This window comes from Polistes dominula, unplaced genomic scaffold (genome assembly GCF_049000335.1).
Source record: "Polistes dominula isolate Pdom_NZ unplaced genomic scaffold, Pdom_raw_medaka contig_21, whole genome shotgun sequence".
Lineage (NCBI taxonomy): Eukaryota > Metazoa > Arthropoda > Insecta > Hymenoptera > Vespidae > Polistes > Polistes dominula.
The window spans coordinates 727490-746007 of NW_028301061.1; the positions used below are offsets into that span (position 1 = coordinate 727490).

At 29.4% G+C, this 18518-nt stretch overlaps 3 protein-coding genes across 6 annotated transcripts; all 3 read right to left on the minus strand.

Moving 5' to 3' along the window:
• Window positions 1-439: 439 nt before the first annotated feature.
• LOC107070426 (F-box/LRR-repeat protein 3) lies at window positions 440-4601 on the minus strand. Of its 4 annotated transcripts, none has more exons than XM_015328626.2 (7): window positions 4398-4601; window positions 3875-3986; window positions 1841-3152; window positions 1564-1756; window positions 1267-1486; window positions 936-1181; window positions 440-859 (listed from the first exon to the last, which is right to left on the minus strand). In XM_015328626.2, the coding sequence occupies exons 4-7, from the start codon at window positions 1754-1756 to the stop codon at window positions 688-690; spliced, it is 831 nt and encodes a 276-aa protein (XP_015184112.2). In that variant the 5' UTR covers window positions 1841-3152; window positions 3875-3986; window positions 4398-4601; the 3' UTR covers window positions 440-687. The 4 variants fall into 4 exon arrangements, with proteins under 4 accessions (XP_015184112.2, XP_015184111.2, XP_015184115.2 ...); XM_015328625.2 differs by having other exon boundaries at window positions 3875-4006; XM_015328629.2 differs by lacking the exon at window positions 3875-3986.
• A 200-nt stretch (window positions 4602-4801) lies between these two features.
• Window positions 4802-5994, minus strand: LOC107070355 (congested-like trachea protein). The gene is made up of 5 exons (XM_015328467.1): window positions 5958-5994; window positions 5710-5861; window positions 5440-5643; window positions 5183-5365; window positions 4802-5080 (listed from the first exon to the last, which is right to left on the minus strand). Exons 1-5 carry the CDS (start codon window positions 5992-5994, stop codon window positions 4802-4804), a joined length of 855 nt encoding a protein of 284 aa, XP_015183953.1.
• Window positions 5995-16400: 10406 nt separating this feature from the next.
• LOC107069231 (dehydrogenase/reductase SDR family member 11) lies at window positions 16401-18163 on the minus strand. Its single transcript, XM_015326338.2, has 4 exons — window positions 18029-18163; window positions 17667-17931; window positions 17415-17587; window positions 16401-17348 (listed from the first exon to the last, which is right to left on the minus strand). The coding sequence occupies exons 1-4, from the start codon at window positions 18161-18163 to the stop codon at window positions 17178-17180; spliced, it is 744 nt and encodes a 247-aa protein (XP_015181824.1). The 3' UTR covers window positions 16401-17177.
• Between the last annotated feature and the right edge of the window lie 355 nt (window positions 18164-18518).

The following is an 18518-nucleotide window of genomic DNA, read 5'->3' on the forward strand; positions in this document are numbered from 1 at the left end:
ATATCATAAAAATATGATTTGAGTCAAAAACATTGAATAAAATCTAGATATATTATTATCTTCTAATATATATAAATTACGTGTCACGTTGTTTGTCCGCAATGGACTCCTAAACTACTAAACCGATTTTAATCAAATGTTGCACACTGTGTGCAGTTTCATTCAACTTGAAATATAGGATAGTTTATATCTCAATTTATAATTCACAATATTATTTTATTAATCGCGAATTATTTGTTTATTAACAAAGAGTCATGATTATCTTTGTTAGTTCGATAAGATTCTAACAAATGGCGGTATAAGGTAATTCGTTGACTTAAAGACGTGTGTATCGGACTGATTGTGGCACTTTTAGTTTAAAATAAAACTTACAAAAAATAAGACTTAAATAAATCGACATTTTTATCGTTTGTATAAATACTGCAAAAAAAAAAAAAACTTCTAACATAAAATATGTGTATTATGTACATTGTATTTATATTACGTAATAATCTATAATCTAAATAATTTATCGGTTAAATAAGTACAAAAATGCATATATCCTTGGGTTTTGATTATCACTTATACGTATCATAGTTCTCACGTTTACGTATCATTTATCACATCGTGTTACGTTTTTTAAAATCAACGTTGTTTAAATTTCAATTCATTCACAGTTTCCCATTATTAAATAAGATAATACCTGTTTCACCATAATGGTATATACTCAGGTACCCAAGTATCTCCAAGAAGGGAAGAAACTTTTGCTGTTACATCCAAAACATCCAATTCTAAATCCTCGATTAAAGATGTCTCACGGATATAAAGTATTTTTAAACGTTCCGCGCATATGGTTACGAATTTAAGAAGACCTATGCAACTAAACGATAAATCAAATTGTTAATAAAATATTATGTAGTAATTAATTAGGAAAAATTAAATATTATTTATATTACCTAATTTCGCAGTCACCCAAACCGATGGAGTTGAGTCTAGGACATCCTCGAGCAACGTTAATTAAAACATCATCGATTAAACCAGGTCCATAAGCAGATATAACTAATTCCACCAATCTTGGACAATAATTGTGAATTCTTAATGCTACAAATTCCGATGGTGCTTCTCCAAAGTACAAATGTGTAACAGGTATACGTGACGTAAAAAGGGTTTTATGTTCTTCTTCGTCAGTTATGTAAGATAATCTGCAAACAAAACAGATCAGTTACTTAACTATATTTTTTCTTTTCTTTTGAAAAAAAAAAAAAAAATGATTATCATGTCATTTACAGAATGAGATGGGTGTTTGGAAATCGATCGGCAAAGGTTGTCCACGTTTTTTCACTGATAACAGGAAGGGGTGTAGTTTCGGAATGTATTTCTATTCTTAGAGTTTCCAAATTGATTTCTTCCTCGGTGCACAATGCAATCAATAAATCGTCGCTTAGTAAAGAATAAAACATGGATAATTCGCGAAGACATCGACAATGATTGACCAATTTTAATATATCTGAAGGAAGACAGAACAAATATTAATTAAACTTAATATCATTAAGTATAAAAAAAAAAAGGAAAATAATGGTTTACCTTCTGGCAATAGATTCGGTGAACCCCTGATCCTCAAAAGTTGAAGACTCTTAGCTAAAGCGTTGTCTTCGTTTCCTCGAGAACGATCCTTTTTTTGTTCAATTGTAGTTTTATCATTGGATAATGTTAACGTGGTGTTGAAACCTTCGCTATCGATATACGCCGATTTCGACGTACTTATCAATGCCAACATCTAATGAGGATTAATTTACATAAAAATCAATTGAATAAAAATTACGATTAAGACAATGATGAAAATATTAACAATAAAAATTACCTTTAAAAAGATATATCCAATTGAATGATATATTTCTTTTGGTAATGAAAAATATATCGCTCCAAATTATAAATGATTGAAACTTCAGTTACTAAAAGGAAGACTAGTGGAAGATTGTTGTCGCCAAGGAACGGTGGCTTTTCACCAACTACCGACTAAAAACCAAACACCGAGAAAAAGCGAAAGGAGAGGATTGGAAAGGCATGTAATTATTGTGTAAGTTAACCATTGATCTCAATTTGTTGGGGGATGAAGTCAAGAAAAGGTGGTGGTGATGGTGGTGGGGAACGAAAGGAGAGATACCTTTTTTACTTAGGAGGGGAAATCAAAAGGAGAGGAGATTGGCAAGGAACGTTGCACGTGAGGATATGTATCCAAAAGGAAGCGAGCTATAGGCCAAGTAAATTCGTTCTCGTGCACAATCAGTGAAGGTAGTACTTGCATACGGTAAAAGTACTGCTAAACGGGTCAGGGACTCATGTTAGAAGTATACTAGAAGTAAGAATCTTGTAGGGCACTCACGTGCTTATCTTTTATGCTCACGTGTACGCTCGTTTTTGCCTCTAGCTAATTTTTTTTGAAATTTTATTTCCTTTAAATATTCAATCACGTGAACAAACCAATAAAATATATACTTATGAGTGTTATATCTAAAGGTTGGGACTATGTTCATAAAACATTTTTAAACTTATCATTCTTTACAATATTGAACCAAAAAATTATTATTTATTAATAAAAAGAATATAAGATAATGGAATGATACGAATTCATAAAAAAATTTTAAGATAATAGATCAACATTGCGACACATTATGTATTTTGAATAAAATCTTTCCAGGAAATGTTAACAACTAAACAAAATAGTAAGAGAAATCATTCTAACTAACGTCCCTGGCCCGGATACGCAGAACCTGTATCGACTCACGTGTTTGAAAAGCGATTTGGTAGGGACCTCAGTAACAGGTATTCGGAATAAGAACTATACTTAAGAATAGTTGGGTAGGAAGTGGATGGAATTCGCGGTATATGTATAGATAGATATACATGCATACATCATAAAACTTAGATATGTTTGACAAGAATTAAACGTGCAAATAATATTAACTAGCGTAAATATTTGAATCACTTGTAATTTTGATTGTTTTCAGAATCCACAAGATTTTCCGCAATTGTAATTAAATGAAAATGATTGATCCAAGAAATATCACCGTTCGTTGAATTCCAATAAATATTTGAAAATGTGTACGTATTTTTTATGCCACTTTTATACAGCATGGTTTTAACAACTTCCACAGAAACTCTTTTTTAAACACCTGCAACAAAATTATACATATTTATTTGATTAACATTTTCTATTAGAGTTAAGGAAATAATTAATGAACAAACATATTCAAGCAAAAATCTAGTAACACCTATTGTATGTTAATCATAAATGTTACCTCACGATATTAATTTTTTAAATTAATCTACACGTGACTATTTCGTAATTTAAATGATAAATTATTTATAGTACGATTTCCGTATATACCTAATACATTTAATTATAAAATATACAAGGTTTCTTAACAAGCAGGATCCTTTGATTAACTCGAAAGTCTTCGTACTTCTCGATACATCTGACATTTAAGTTTAACTAACTGACTTTTAAACTATCTTTACGCGTTTGGAATCGTGACACCATTTTTCCGATAGAATACTACGATCATTTACTTTTCTACCATACATTTTAATCTTCCTGATGATATATAAAATCGTGTAATATAATTTATAATGTATATCCTAATTATTTAATCAATTATTTTATTCATTTTCTTACAGTTATATCTATATTCATCAAAAATTTCATTATATTACACATTTTTACATATCATTCATTTGTTTTAATACTCATACAATGATAACAAATAAAAATGAATGAAAATGAGAAAGGATAGTTAATTATTATCAATGTTTCGTGTATTCGTTTGATAATAGTGAGCTTGGAAAATTTAATCTATACGTATCTATGTATATAGGTATCTATGTATACGTATACCACGGGTCGTAGACTCAGCGTGCACGTGCCTCGGTGATCACGTGTGCCGTTGACGTTTAAAATGCGTGTGTCTTTGACCAAGTGCACCCGGCCTACCAAAGAAATTCTTCATCTATCGGAAAATACACAACGCTGTAAAAACATTCATTTACTTTTTTTTTTAACATTTCATTAGATAACTCGTTGGAAAATATTCTTTAAAGATAATTTCGATTATCCAAGATCAACATGAATTTGTATTTTTAATATAATATACGAAGAATGACGTTGATTTTGTTTTTTAATAAATATTGTTAAATATTAAAGAATAGAATTAACAAATGAATTCATTAGAATCATCTCGTTATGATTTGATATAATGATTGATAATACCTGGATACTACGATTATTTGTAAAATTAAACATCTACTGTAATATGAAAGAGAAAAAGCAAATTAATTAACAAACATTAACACATTGACAAATTTTACTTAATAAACATTCGAATAATTTTGTTAAATTATTCGAAATTAAATACACTTACCAAATATGATATTATCTTCAAAATAATTATGAATTTCCAATGATTATTATTATACAAATTATACAATTATTCTAGAAAATTCCCAACGAGTAATATAAAAATAATGACAGTGGCTATCTCGAAATTTTTAGTAGAAAGATTTGTGTGTTTTTTTTTTTAACGTGACGTATTACTCACACATAATACTTCGCATAATCAACTGACACGACTGAAAAGATATCTTGGCTTTTCACAATTGTACAATGTGTTTGTCGATTAAATAGATTTCTTAGTTATCAACTTATTAAATAATAATATTTATATATAATAATGTTTTTAATTATTAATTAAGTAAAAAAACGTGATTGATTTTAAACAATTTTTCCATGTTTTTTTGTCTTTCTCTCTCTCTATTTTTATACATGTCACGACATGTATTTATCCATAATATTAAATGTAAGTTCAAGACTGTAGAAACAAGCGGCGTTTGCAATAAATGCACGTATCAGGACAGGTACCACACCACGATAAAGTCCTAGAATACCTCCTTCTTTCATTATTATTGGAAAAACAGATCTAACACCTCGTGGATAAGTTCCCATTGGAGAAATTTGTATTCGTGTCTTAATTGAATCAGCAGGTAAACTAACGAGCCAGGTTGCTATTCCTGCCGTACCACCAGCCAATAGAGGTTGCCATGTTATCTTATTGTGTTAATCAATTAATTAAATATTAGAATCAAATCTATTAAATATATATATATATATATATATAAAATGAATGAATTTATTGAAACTTTAACTCACTTCTGTTGAATTTCCTAAAAGAAATTCCATGATACGTTCGTAACAATAAAAATACGTAGCACAGGATGGCATATCTCTTAACAAAGTGGCACAGGTACCCAAATAAAGATTTCTTATTCCACCTTCTATCAATAATTTTTGAGCACAATCTAAGAAACCTTTGTACTTCTTTGGTCCTTTATCCTTTTTCAAGTTAAATGTAAAACAAAGTGAAGGATACGGTGATAAAGTTGCATCTCGATAAAATGTAACTGTACTTGTGCTTGAAGTAGACACTTTATACGTTCACCAGGAGCAGCTACAATTGTCGTACAAGCTCCACTAAACATTCCTGAGATTAATATTTGCAGTCCCGTGAATCTAGTTTGTCCTGGTTGTGAAATAAGTAATTTTCCGGCACCAAAAGAAAAAAATCCGATAGCCGAGAAAGGAATGACGACTGCCAAAGGTGCTGTTATACCCTATTGTTTAAAAAAATCATGATTATTATTCATTATTTTGTAAACGAAAAATAAAAATAAGTATACCTTGTACAAACTAAATGGTCCTTCCCTTGCAATGAGAGTCCTAGCTACGTGAAACATACCCTTGTATATACCTGGTGACATTTGTAATTGTACTTTAATTGTGTCAAATGGATGACCAACGAGTACTACAGATAAACCTCCAAATGCTCCTCCTGTTTTTTTTTTTTTTATAAATAAATATACATTATTATTAACAAAATTATGATTCTATGTTTTAAATCGTGATTAGGTTAATTATATTTTTTTACCAATTAAATATTCTAATGGAGTACGTTCCTTTGCCATGTTACTAATGAATATGATATTTTATATTTTCTGATATAGATCTTTTCTAATTTAAACATTTTTGAGACAATAAAACATAATTAAATATTAAAATATATATGTATATGCAAAATATAGTATTAGAAAAATCATTGACATATTGATTGTTATAAAAATATCGATCGAAATATGAGATGTAGTTAGAGATATCGAAATCGTTTCGATGTCGAAGTACTGATTGTGTTATTTTTTCACTACACAATAAACCAATTTAAAAAAGAAATTTGTAAAACAATTGACAATCTATCGCTTGCCATCATTGAAAAAATAAATTACTATCATAAAGGCGTGTTTTTACGTTATCGTTGCAGATAATTGGAATTTATTGTTTCAATGGTGGTAAGCGATAGTCAATTGTTTTATAAATTTCTTTGACAAAGGTTCCTTTTCTACATAATTGTTTTCTCATGTGCAATGAAATAATATTTTTATTCTGCATTCTCTTGATTTTATTGTTTATTTTTATAATATTTATCAGTGATATCTGTATTTAATAAAAATAATAATTACATAGTAGTGAAAAGAGTGTAAAAATGAGAGAGTTGCATACATGGATAATATTTGGAAAATAACATAAACAACATAGGAAAAAAGTATTTTCATAAATGAGAAAATACAAGTCTGGTATATAGATCATATATTCTAAACTTTTAGACATCAAGATAAATTACTATCCATTAATAACAAATTATTTATATATTTTAATAAATACTATTTTTACATTACAGGACAGTGTACAACTAGATGTCATAATTGCATGAGTGCCATCAAATAATTACAATAGAAGGAAAAAAATGATACAGTTATACATTTATGTTTCTTTTTTCGATTACAAATTAAATGTACACGTTACTTATAATTATTCTAAAAATAATGAATAGAATAAAGATAATGTAGACTAAAAACAGTATCTCTCATAGCACAAAAGATCATGTAAAATGATCTCGTGAATCGTGTATAAACGTTATTGTAAATATTTTTAAAACAATTTACATCTTATGCATCTCTTAAAATATTTAAATTGTAATGATTCTTTATCGATACAGATTTTGGAAATTTATTCTTTAATTTGCTGCATTTCATATTAGGCATTTTTATATGGACGATTCTTTTCTATACGATTGTATTCTTTTGTACGAAACGACAAAGTTTTCATAATGTCTACATTGTCTTTATTCAATTCATTATTTTTAGAATATTTATAAGTATTGTGTACATTTATTAGAAAGATAGAAATGATTTTTAATTTATTTAATAAATAAATTATTATATGTAGTTTGATTAGCGTGGTCATGAAGAAGGTCAGATTCCGTCCGTGTAGGAAGCTGTGAAGACCCTTTTTATATTAAAAAAAATGAATTAGCCAATCACAGGCAATGTTCTTTAGTTTTTTGGCGTCGTTCGTGGAGATAACATCGGAGGTGTCATCGTCCCGTTAATATCAGGTAATTAAAAGATATTTTATAAGGTTTACACCTTCCTATTATAATATATAAAGGATATAAGGATCAATTTTGATTTTTTGAATATATTTTGACAATTTTTATGTTCCTATATCGTATTTTTAATCATTCAAAATTTTTCTTTATTATAGGTGGAAAGAAGATATACTGCGCAGCATTTTCGCGCATCAGTATTTTCGCGCCAGTTTTATGCGTTTGTTTTATGCACATCAATATGGCGAATCTTTCGAATTTTTTAATCTATCATCGGTATACTTGTTGCAGTGGATTTTGTTGTCCCGTTAATTTCAGGTAATTGTTTTAATTAATATTTTTACGTACACTTTCCTGTTATATATTAAATGATATATAACGAATGTTATATTCAAGATTTTTATACGCGAGTTTTCTCATATTTTACTTTTTTTTATTTTTCGAGCTTGGGGAAAGATACAACACGAATTCACTAACCTTTTAACTTTGTGGCAACTTTTTTTATCTTCTCTATATACGTCGAGGTAAGCATTATGTTTTTTTAAGTATAAGCATATAAGCATATAGAAATACTACAGAAAGAGTGAGAGAGAAGGAGTGAGAGAGAGAGAGGAAGAATAAGAAAACAATACACTCGACATATAGGTTATTATAAATGTGTATTTATATTTCCAGGAATTTCTCGTGGAATTTTCTTCGTCGAATTTTCGACGACAAAACGTAAACAGCCGATAACATAGGTATAATAGCCGAACGTTCGACACTCCCGAGATCTCCTCTACGAAGGTTACGTAGTAACGTATCTAGTATTCGTCTTCTATACTTCAACGAGACAACATCTACGAAAATAAGACGTGTTAAATTATTTAATAATTTTATTTCTAACCTTATCGTTTTGATTTTAATAGTTTAAAAAGATTTTCATTGCATAGAATGGTTTAAAAACTTGATTATTTTTTATGTTACTCTTTATTAAGTTTGCTCTGATACAATTACTGTTTTATTTAAACAACTTTAAAGATTTTTAATGAATATTTTAACTAACATTACATACTTGGTATGTGTGTGTTAATATACTAATATGCATTTCTTTTTATGATTTCAGAAAGACGTTCACTATCGTTCCATGGAAATCATACTAATCGATGGTGTTATAAACTACTGCATACATACATGCAGATATATTTCTTTCTTTCTTTCTTTTCTTTCATTTTATAAATGCATCAATTTTTATATGGATCTCCGACGCAGCAACCTCCCAGTGGTGAGATCCGGTAACCGATATTGCTTATGATGTCCATAGAATTTATATGGTACAACGTAAGCACTGTCGGGCCAATGGCTGACGTTCGATGCATTAGAAAATTTTAACTTTTTGCATCATTAATTAAATTGTAATGTGAATGAAACGATTCATTGAATTAATTATTTAATTACACGTTGCAATTGTTGTTTCAATTTTATTCATTTAAGTTCATTTCATTTATCTTGGTATTAAATTCACATAAATAATTCAAGACACGTTCAATCGATTCTATAATTAATTGTTTAAATGATTATTTATAAATATTGTACCTTGCTTAGTTTTACATTAATGCTATATCTATTCTTTCCTATAGGTATTTACGCAATTAGCATACTTCTGTAAAAATAACCCTATCGCGATTAAATATATTTTTTGAAAGATAGAATGCAATGTGATATTTGTTCGTTTGTATTTTATATTATTTTTCATATAGTTTAAAAGGTTGTGGTTACATCATTTGAATTCTCTTTTTTATATTAATAATTAAAACATTAAAATAATAGTACAATTCCAGAATTTTTGGAATATGTAGTTTAAATAATTGAATTTTAAAATGAATAATATATTTTTTATTAGTAACGTAATAAATAAACAGAAGTACGCTACGACTTGCTTTAACTAAACTTTTATTTTCAGATCTTCAATTGTGATTGCGTGCAATGCAATCTTAGAGTCAGTGTTTGTTTCGAACGAAGTTACATTTTTTCTATGCAATCGCACAGATTGCTTTAAAAATAATTACTAAACTCGATCACATTTAAAATCAATGCAAGAATTTATTTAAATATTCTTGTTAAATGAAAAATAATTTGCTCGGTACGCGTGATTAGAATCATTAACACACTTTCGGCCAATTCGGTAGAAGAGGATTTGCGTTTTCGATAAAAATATTGTCATGGTCGAAAGTGTGAATTAAAATCTTCATTTCTTCTGGATCATCTTTATCAACGAATCTGGGGCTTCGTCTGGATAAATCAACGGTTAGTATTATCTTGTAATCTTAATTATATTACTTTTCATATATATTTTTTAAATCATGATTGTTTTTATTCATGAAAAATGTTTAGAATGATGTGAAACATAATTAATTTTATATTGCATTTTTGATTACAGATCAATCATCAATTCAACGATTCAACGATACATCGATTCAACAATTCATCCAATTTGAATCCACTTCACGACATCATTCAACCAACAGCGAGGGGGACGAGTGTTTTGGAGCCATCGCAGAACTTCTTAAAACGTGAGTTTTTATTTAAAGTCCCTCCAGTGCCCAATCATGCCGAGGATGAAAGATCCAATATCGGCACGGGTTCCTGGTTGTATTCGTAGATGTGTTTTGTCCGAAACGAGCATAAGCGACCGTGAGTAAAATCTATGGTTTTGCTCACGAGTGATTCCCAATATATGTGATTCTTATATATGTGATTTTTATATATATGTGATTTATTTAGATTAGGCCAGGGTCTTCTTGTTTCATCGGTTTCAATTCACTTAATTAACACTTCAATTAATTATTTTACTTATTTTTTCTCTTTACGTATTTACTCGTGTTAGTAATGGTGAAATCAAGCATTAATTTACTTGATTTCGTGCCAAGAAAGTATTTATAAATTGTTATACATGCACTGCTTCATAATTAATTTTTCAAACGTGATTAGTTCTTAAATCGTAATTAGTTTTTCAATCGTAATTTATTTCAATATATCGATACTTCGATATTGTTAATAAATGAGCAAGAAGACAAACCAAATTCGCGAACGGATAGATTCTGGCAATTAAGTGGTGGCTCAAAGCCCAGTTCTTTCATTAGAACAGCCATTTAGTGAAAGAATCGTCCGAGGTTTGCAAAAAATATCCATCATCACCGTAGAGTCTTTTAATACATCCTTACCTCGAAACTCTAACTGTTTCTTATGGGGTAACTTTTTTTTTTCATTCGCTTGTTTAAGTCATTATTCACCAAATGACTTGTAGAGTCCTTAGCCCGTTTAGATGAATTTTTATTGAAATCTTTTGATATATTTATATATGTTAATTATGTTTTTTTAGATCAGGCTTTTCAGCTTCTAATATACTAATTCCCCCTTTTCTCCCCCCTGTGCTTTCTTCGTTCTCATCGATGCGTGTTACCCAGGTGTTACACGTATGGGTGAGAAAAAGTTTGCACGGGTTTTAGTTATTAAGTTTTCCTTTGGCGACTGTCATTGTGTTAGTGATTGCACGGTGTACATTGCACCTGTGTGTGCGTTATAGGTGGTGCATTGTACATCGTTTCGTGGTACTTTTTAATTAATACATCATTCAATATGCAGATAAATACTTGTACAGTCACGTGTGTGATATGTACTTGTATTTTTATACTTATATTCAATTTTTCTCATTTTATTTTTCCTAATCGTTTTGAATAGTAGAGTTCCCACATTTATTTGTGGAAATTTAACAATACTTGTATTATACTAGTATGCTAATATATACTAGTATGTACCAGTATTTTTGCTTTAGTCATTATTGCAATAATCATTAGCCTTGGCAGTCGATTACAGCAATTGGTACGTAACCTTTTAGAATATAAGTTTAGAAAACGTGGTTGAACTAGGGTGTCGGAGGTGCCCCGGGGCATGCTCTCTAGTGTAGGCTTTTGCACCCTGGTGGAGTGTGTGAGAACCGTGGAGTGTATGTGTTGGTGTGTCTGTTTGCACTTTTTAAATATAGGTTGATAGGTAGGCAGGTAGCATACTTTTCTGAGTGTATGTGAATACTTTAATTTTAAGTAGGTAAGGACCGGGTACGGCAAAAGGATTGCTTCCATTCAGGGTGGACATTCCTGCCTCCGGGGTTTTCAGCTAAGTATCAGCAAAGTTTTACACCTTTCACCATATCGTTTTTCTCTATTCTTTTTTGCTGATACTATGCATTATGTTAAGATAATTGTATCAAACAGTTCAAAAATACTTTGCAACCAATGAGAACATTAGATAAATCACCCAATATCTTTTGAACTTAGCAAAGGATTTTGAATTAGTTTTGATACTTAGTTTTTTAAGTATATTAACACTTGCACTTCGCGATCTTTATTATACTATATATAATATATTTCTTAATATTAGAAATAACATACACCTATACCTCGAATAAAATGAGAATATTACAGTTGTTGTAATTTTTTCTTTTTATCGAAACATTATTCACTTTTAATGTGCAACGTGTTAATCCTAGTTTGTAATAGGTTCATCATTTAGAAAAAAAGATATCTGCTGGAGCATTCGATTAAATGTGCCTGTGTAGTTGCGCACGATCGGTGAATTCTTTCGAGTCCATTGATCGTCCACAGGCTAGCCTGATTACTTTACGGGATTAATTAAATATTTTGTTACTATTGTACACATTTATTTTTTTTATATTTTTTTTTACACATAAATAAGTAAGTAAGAATTGTGTTAGAAAAAAATCGAGACGCACTTAGGTAGGAACGCAGTTGAGATTGCGTGTTGGGACTCGTCAGTGGCGTTTGGGATGATGCATTTGCAAACTTTGTCATATTTCAGTGGTTATATTATTTAGAATAAATCGATACTGTACGTTGCAAGCTCTTACCTCTCGTTAGGTTAAGTAAGAATAAGAATAAAAAAAAATACCAGCGTAAAAACCTGCGGAAATAACAATTATTAATACCTGTGTTGATTCCTTCCCCAATTTCTTTCAGCTTAGATCCAATATGCGTCTCGTATAATAAAATGCGTTTTATTAAACACGAGGGTTTGAGTCTTGTCGCGTATGGTGAGAACAGGTCGGGATTAGGTCGGTTTAGCTCAGGGACGATTTCATTCTTTTGATATAATCCACTGATATATGCCCATTTTTGCAATGTATTGTTTCAAACGGTAGGGCGTTTTTTGACACGTAATTTTTTTCTTGCGTCGCACGTAGGGAATGCTCCATTGCAGTGGTCAGGGCACGAAGCAAAGAAGAGGCAAAATGCCGAAGAGGCCCCCACAATTGTGGCTCAAGAGGGCAACTATTCGACTACGAGTTATTTTTCAAAGGATTTTTTAATAATCCTTTGATCGATGATTCGTGGTCTTACCAAAATCCCTTTTTTACCTTTTATCACGTTGTCACTTATGCTCGTAGTAGTATTAGTTATAAGTTGTTCCTGAATGGAGATGATGGACCATTCCATCTCCCTGCTACGCTGTTCCACACTCGCGTTCGTGAAAAATTAGAGTCTTTTAAATACTAGAATCTAGATTTTGCTATTTTTATTTATATAATAGAGTCATTGCATTTTTTCTTATTTAATTCAAAGTCGAGTCATTGCAGTTTTCTTATTAGATTAATATTCGAGTCTTACACACCCCACCATACACAAACACATAGCAGTTTTTTTATTAAATTAAATTAAAAGTCGAGTCATTGCAGTTTTTTTTTTTTTATTAAAATAAATTAATAGTCGAGTCATTGCATTTTTGAAGTATATAAATTAGAGTATTTTCTTAGATATTTTTCATTAAATTAGAGACACGATCGTTTAAATTGTGTGGACGTCCATGGATTGCTGCAGCTTGCACAAAAGAGTGCATTTGGATACAACGATGGAAGAAGAGGATATTTCTGCATTCAAAAATGCAGATAAGGTCAACAAAAAGGTTTTATCATTCTGAGTGATTCAAATTGAATTAATAAATACATTAATCAAAGTATATAATAAATAAATATTTTCAATATTTTTTAATACCATTTAAATTCATTTCAATTTTTTTTTTCCAAGATATAATAATTTATTGAATATGTTTAATGTAATGTACTATATTTTTTATTGCATCCAAAAGTTACATAATTCTTTTTTTACATAGTCTCTTAATTCATTTATACATTTTTTTTTTATTGAATATATAGTCGTTGATTTTTATTTTAAATTGTAACAAATAAATAAAAAGAAAATTTGAATCATTCTGATTAAATGCACTGAAGAGTGCATATGAAAATCGCAGTAAGTACATGTCTGCACTAAAAAGTGCATATGAAAATCGCAGTAAGTACAAACATACCTGCTGAATGCAGATGGAAATACCTGCTAAATGCAGATGGAAATACCTGCTAAATGCAGATGGAAATACCTGCTAAGTGCAGATGGAAATACCTGCTAAGTGCAGATGAACATACCTGCTAAGTGCAGATGAACATACAGTAAGAATATACATTTCTCATTCAGAATAATAAAAAATGAACGAGTGATTACATTAATGAAAGTATTTAATAAATAAATATTTGAAATATTTCTATCTACGTAATATATATTTTTTTTAACCAAAGAAATTTATCTAATAACAATTAGAAAATTTCATTTCAATCTATACATAATAATGAATTTATATTTACATAGTGTAAATTAATAAGAAACTATTTTGAATTATTCTGATTAGAAACGTATAAGTCTTGCTAAGCGAAATGAAAATACACAAAAGTACAACCAGCACATGCGAGTGCATATAAATATGTCAAGGGTGTGCATTTTAATTCTAAAATTATTAACAAATAAATATGTAATTGAAAGATTTGAGGAGAAAGTATTTTTATGAAATATATATAAATAAATATCAAAGTTTTTCTAAGAAATGAAAGCAAAGAGAGATGATATAAAAATCATTTGACTATTTTTACACAGATTTATAATAGAAGAAATGATTTAATTGGAATCAAAATGCATAAGTCTTGATATATAAAGAAACCTAATTAAAAGGCTGTCCCACACTTTCGAGAGTGTGGATTATATAAATAAGTTGAGAACAGGGAGCCCAGGCTTTGCATACGGGATTGTAAATGCACCTGGGTGATTATCAATCTTGTAGATATTAATTTGGAATAATTTTCCCTTGGCATTTTATTTTCTATTTTTTATGTAGATTTGTATTATAATTCCCGTAGAGTAGGGACACTCCTCTCATACAGCTCATAGAGCTGTGGGTAATGTAAGGTAAGCCTTACATACCCTTCATTCATGTTCATTCATAATTGCGTCTACATATATAATCGCACTCTTCGACGATTAGTAGTACGCTTCATCTAAATTTCATCCTAATCACAATTGCTTCCACGAGGGTATATCCCTCTTACGTGGTCGCAGAAGAACACATTATCACCTTGCTTAGATTTGTGTATTTTGTTTTTTTTTTTATATATGGGCTAATCAGATTAGTCCCATTAGTTAGAGTCAATCATCCTTTCCCGTGAAAAATTAGTCATATTATTCCGATTAATTATCTATGAGACTTGATTAGCTTAGAATCTGTTAAAGCAAGCAATAGCAATTAATTAATTATCAATTTTGTTTCAATTATTATTTTTCTATATTAAATTTCAATTTTGTCTTCCTTTAAAATTTCATATTGAATTGATATTTCACTTGAATTCATATTTATTTAAAATATATATTTCAAAAATTGTGAAATTGTATTACTATTTTGTTGTTTTTTAATAGTTTACTAGAAATAAAAAAGTGTCTTGTACATAAATGATGTAATAATATGTACATCAGACACTCGATGTAACTGCATACTTCGTGTTAATATAAATTCAATTAAATAAAAAATGTATGTAATCTATCGATCAAATGTACATTTGATCTCGATATGGTTATGGTTATGGTGATATGCATAATTGCGTATGCATTTTGTAATACGACGTAAGGTACAATATTGTTTTTTTTTTCCTTTTGAAAGCGGTGTTAATTAATTTTTAAAATATATTGTGAAATATTCACAATTGATTAAACTTTTTATAATGTGTCTTGAATAATTTTCTATGTGTATTTGTAATTGTATTAATCAATTAATAATTTCGTATGAAATTGAAACATTTTTTTATTCATATATTTGCATATTGAAAAAAACATGCACTTTTTCAAATTCACTTGTGTTTAAAATATAGAAAGAACACATTTTTTAATGCATCGAGAATTTGATATTTTTTAATGTCCACCTTTTGGTCATTTAAAACTTTTCTTTTTTTTTTTAAATTGGAAATTTTTGGTCGGGGATTCTACATTGAATTTCATTTTTCCACACATGCCCTTTTCATCTAGTTTTTTGTTACAGAAGTGGAATACAAAGATAAGAAGACAGAAGACAAAGATTATTGGCAAGATCGATTCTAGTGTTTGTAGTTTGTGTTGTTGTAGTAGTGTGGTGGTGGGTTTTGTATGTGAATATATGAATGTATGAATGTAATGAATCTATTTGTGTGTGTGTGTGTGTGAACAATTTTCATTAATTTTTCTTTTTTTATAAATCTTTCTTAATTGTTTCTATTCACAGGTAGAAATATTGTTAATAGCATCTGAAGAGGATTAGTCTTAGATAGAATTATATATTAAATGATAAGATAATAAAATAAATGATGTTATAATAAGATGAGTAATGTAAATAGAATTTTTTAAATTATTTTCATCTTATAAAAGAATAAAATATAAGTTTAATAATCATAAAAAAAAATATTTTAATCCAACGAGAAATTAAAATATTTTTATCAGGTTTTGAATAATATTAGGAGTATTTTTTTTATAACATTACGAATTCTTATTATTATTAAAATAATAGTCAATGCACTTTAGTGCACATAAATGCGTGCGTTCATATTGTAATACTTTGCGTGTTACATTGTAAGTTTACATTTTTGCGTTTGTTTAGTAGGAACTTGCGTTTGCGTATTAGGAACTTGCGTTTGTTTAATAGGAACTTGCGTTTGTTTAATAGGAACTTGCGTTTGCGTATTAGGAACTTGCGTTTTTTTAATAGGAACTTGCGTTTGTTTAATAGGAACTTGCGTTTTATATTATTTGAAGTTCCAATCAAATCTACGTCACAACTTTTATATGTTTGCGTTAATTTAGGATTGTAAATCGGGTAGGTAGGTCGATTTAAAACGATGTACATGATTTTTCATCTAACTTAAATAATAAGTTGGATAAAAAATTTGGTGACACGTTTTTCCGCGCGGTTGAATTTTAGAAATTTCTTTCTAACAAATGACTAATGAAATATGTACTAATAGTTAGAAAGATAATTATAGAAGTAGAGTCTTAGCCCGTGGGTCTCCGAACACAGCAACCTTCTCGCGGTGAGACCTGGGTCGATATTACTTGTGATCTATTCCAAATCTAATTGTAAATTATGTAACGCAAGTACTATCGGGCGAATGGCTGTGCTAGATTCAATTTAAATTCATATTTACATGTTTAAATTATTATTAACTTTTTGTTGGTCCTTCTGACACATGATGAATTTTATGAAAAATAATCAAATGAATTGTAAAAAGTTTCTTTATTGTTTCAAATTAATTTTTTTGATTTATCTTTACTACATACTTTACTCGACGATAAGTTCATTACTTCGTAGAAATTAAATTTCACGAATGGGTGTAATAATAAGATCTTTGATAAGAACGTTGTCAGGTGTTTGAAATGCGTAAAGAACAGCTTCGGCCACATCTTTAGGTTGCAAAGCTAAACGTGGATTTTCTTTTAACCATTGTTGAGTCATTTCGGTTTCAACCAATCCAGGAGAAATAGACTGTAATTAGAAAAATTACAAACGTTAATTATATTACACACGTATTTCATTAAAGACAATACTTACAATAACTTTAATGTTAGATTCTAGCTGTGCTAGTTCTAAACGAAGACACTCAGACAATGCTGTTAGTGCAAATTTACTGCAAATGTAAGCAGAAGAAGCTGGTCGTTCTGGATTTGCTGGAATCTTTAATCCCAATGTATCATTTATGTTTATAATGCAACCATTGTCAATACCTACAATTTAGTAATACGTACAATCAATTTGTAACTTTGAATTGTTTGTTAAAAAAAAAAGTTCTTCTTCATCTTTTACCTTTCTTTTTCATCAGTTTCAAAATTTCTTTCGTAATGCATGTTAGACCAAGAATATTAAGGTCTAATGTTTTCTCCCAATCTTCTATTTCACCACTTGTTAAACCTGCTTCAATGTTTATTGCTGCGTTGTTAATCAAAATGTTAACAAAACCAACACCCTTTTCTATCCATTCTATCGCTTTCAAGACTTCACTCTGATTTGTTAGATCGCATTGTAAGGGTAAAAATTTGCCTGGTTTAGATTTCAATTCTTCAGCAAGTGCCTTAGAAAAAAAAAAAGAAAAAACGAATAAAATATAAATGTAATTCTTTCATATTATTTTTGTTGTTTTTTTTTTTTCTAATTTAAATGAAACTTACTTCGAGTTTATCGATATTACGAGCAAGTCCAATAACTTTTAAACCTTTCAAGACGAGTAATTCGGCAATGGCTTTACCAATTCCAGAACTGGCACCAGTGATAACAGCTACTTTGTCTAATCCACTCCACTCCATTTTGAATAAATTGAACAACTTAGATTCTTTCAAATGAAATAAATTTGTTGTTTGCTTTCTTACAAGCAGTAAGAATTCGTCAAGAAAATAAACTGTAGTTTTCTGAAACGATCCGTCGTCTTTTATATTGTCTTAAAATGTGGCCCAAGATTAAGAAGGTCGTCACAATCTTTTCATTCCTGTAAATGTTATGTACATCCTTGTTTTTTGTATGATGCAGTTATGTAGAAAAATTGCACTATATTTTTCACGAGACCCGATACCGTTTTCTTCTTTGTTTATTTATTGTATTTTTGTTATTTTCGTAGCTCTAATCATCATAGCGAACGTGTAAGCTTTGATAGTCAACGATTCA

Coding starts and splice junctions, on each gene's coding strand:
- LOC107070355 (XM_015328467.1), bottom strand. CDS start 5,994: ATGGCAAAGGAACGTACTCCATTAGAATATTTAATTG. Junction 5,862..5,957: donor TCCATTAGAATATTTAATTG/GTAAAAAAATAT, acceptor AAAAAAAAACAG/GAGGAGCATTTGGAGGTTTA. Junction 5,366..5,439: donor AGTGTCTACTTCAAGCACAA/GTACAGTTACAT, acceptor AACTTGAAAAAG/GATAAAGGACCAAAGAAGTA.
- LOC107069231 (XM_015326338.2), bottom strand. CDS start 18,163: ATGGAGTGGAGTGGATTAGACAAAGTAGCTGTTATCACTGGTGCCAGT. Junction 17,932..18,028: donor GTAATATCGATAAACTCGAA/GTAAGTTTCATT, acceptor TTTTTTTCTAAG/GCACTTGCTGAAGAATTGAA. Junction 17,349..17,414: donor AATCTAACATTAAAGTTATT/GTAAGTATTGTC, acceptor TTCTAATTACAG/TCTATTTCTCCTGGATTGGT.
- LOC107070426 (XM_015328629.2), bottom strand. CDS start 1,756: ATGTTGGCATTGATAAGTACGTCGAAATCGGCGTATATCGATAGCGAA. Junction 1,487..1,563: donor ACCGAATCTATTGCCAGAAG/GTAAACCATTAT, acceptor GTCTTCCTTCAG/ATATATTAAAATTGGTCAAT. Junction 1,182..1,266: donor CCAAACACCCATCTCATTCT/GTAAATGACATG, acceptor TTTTGTTTGCAG/ATTATCTTACATAACTGACG.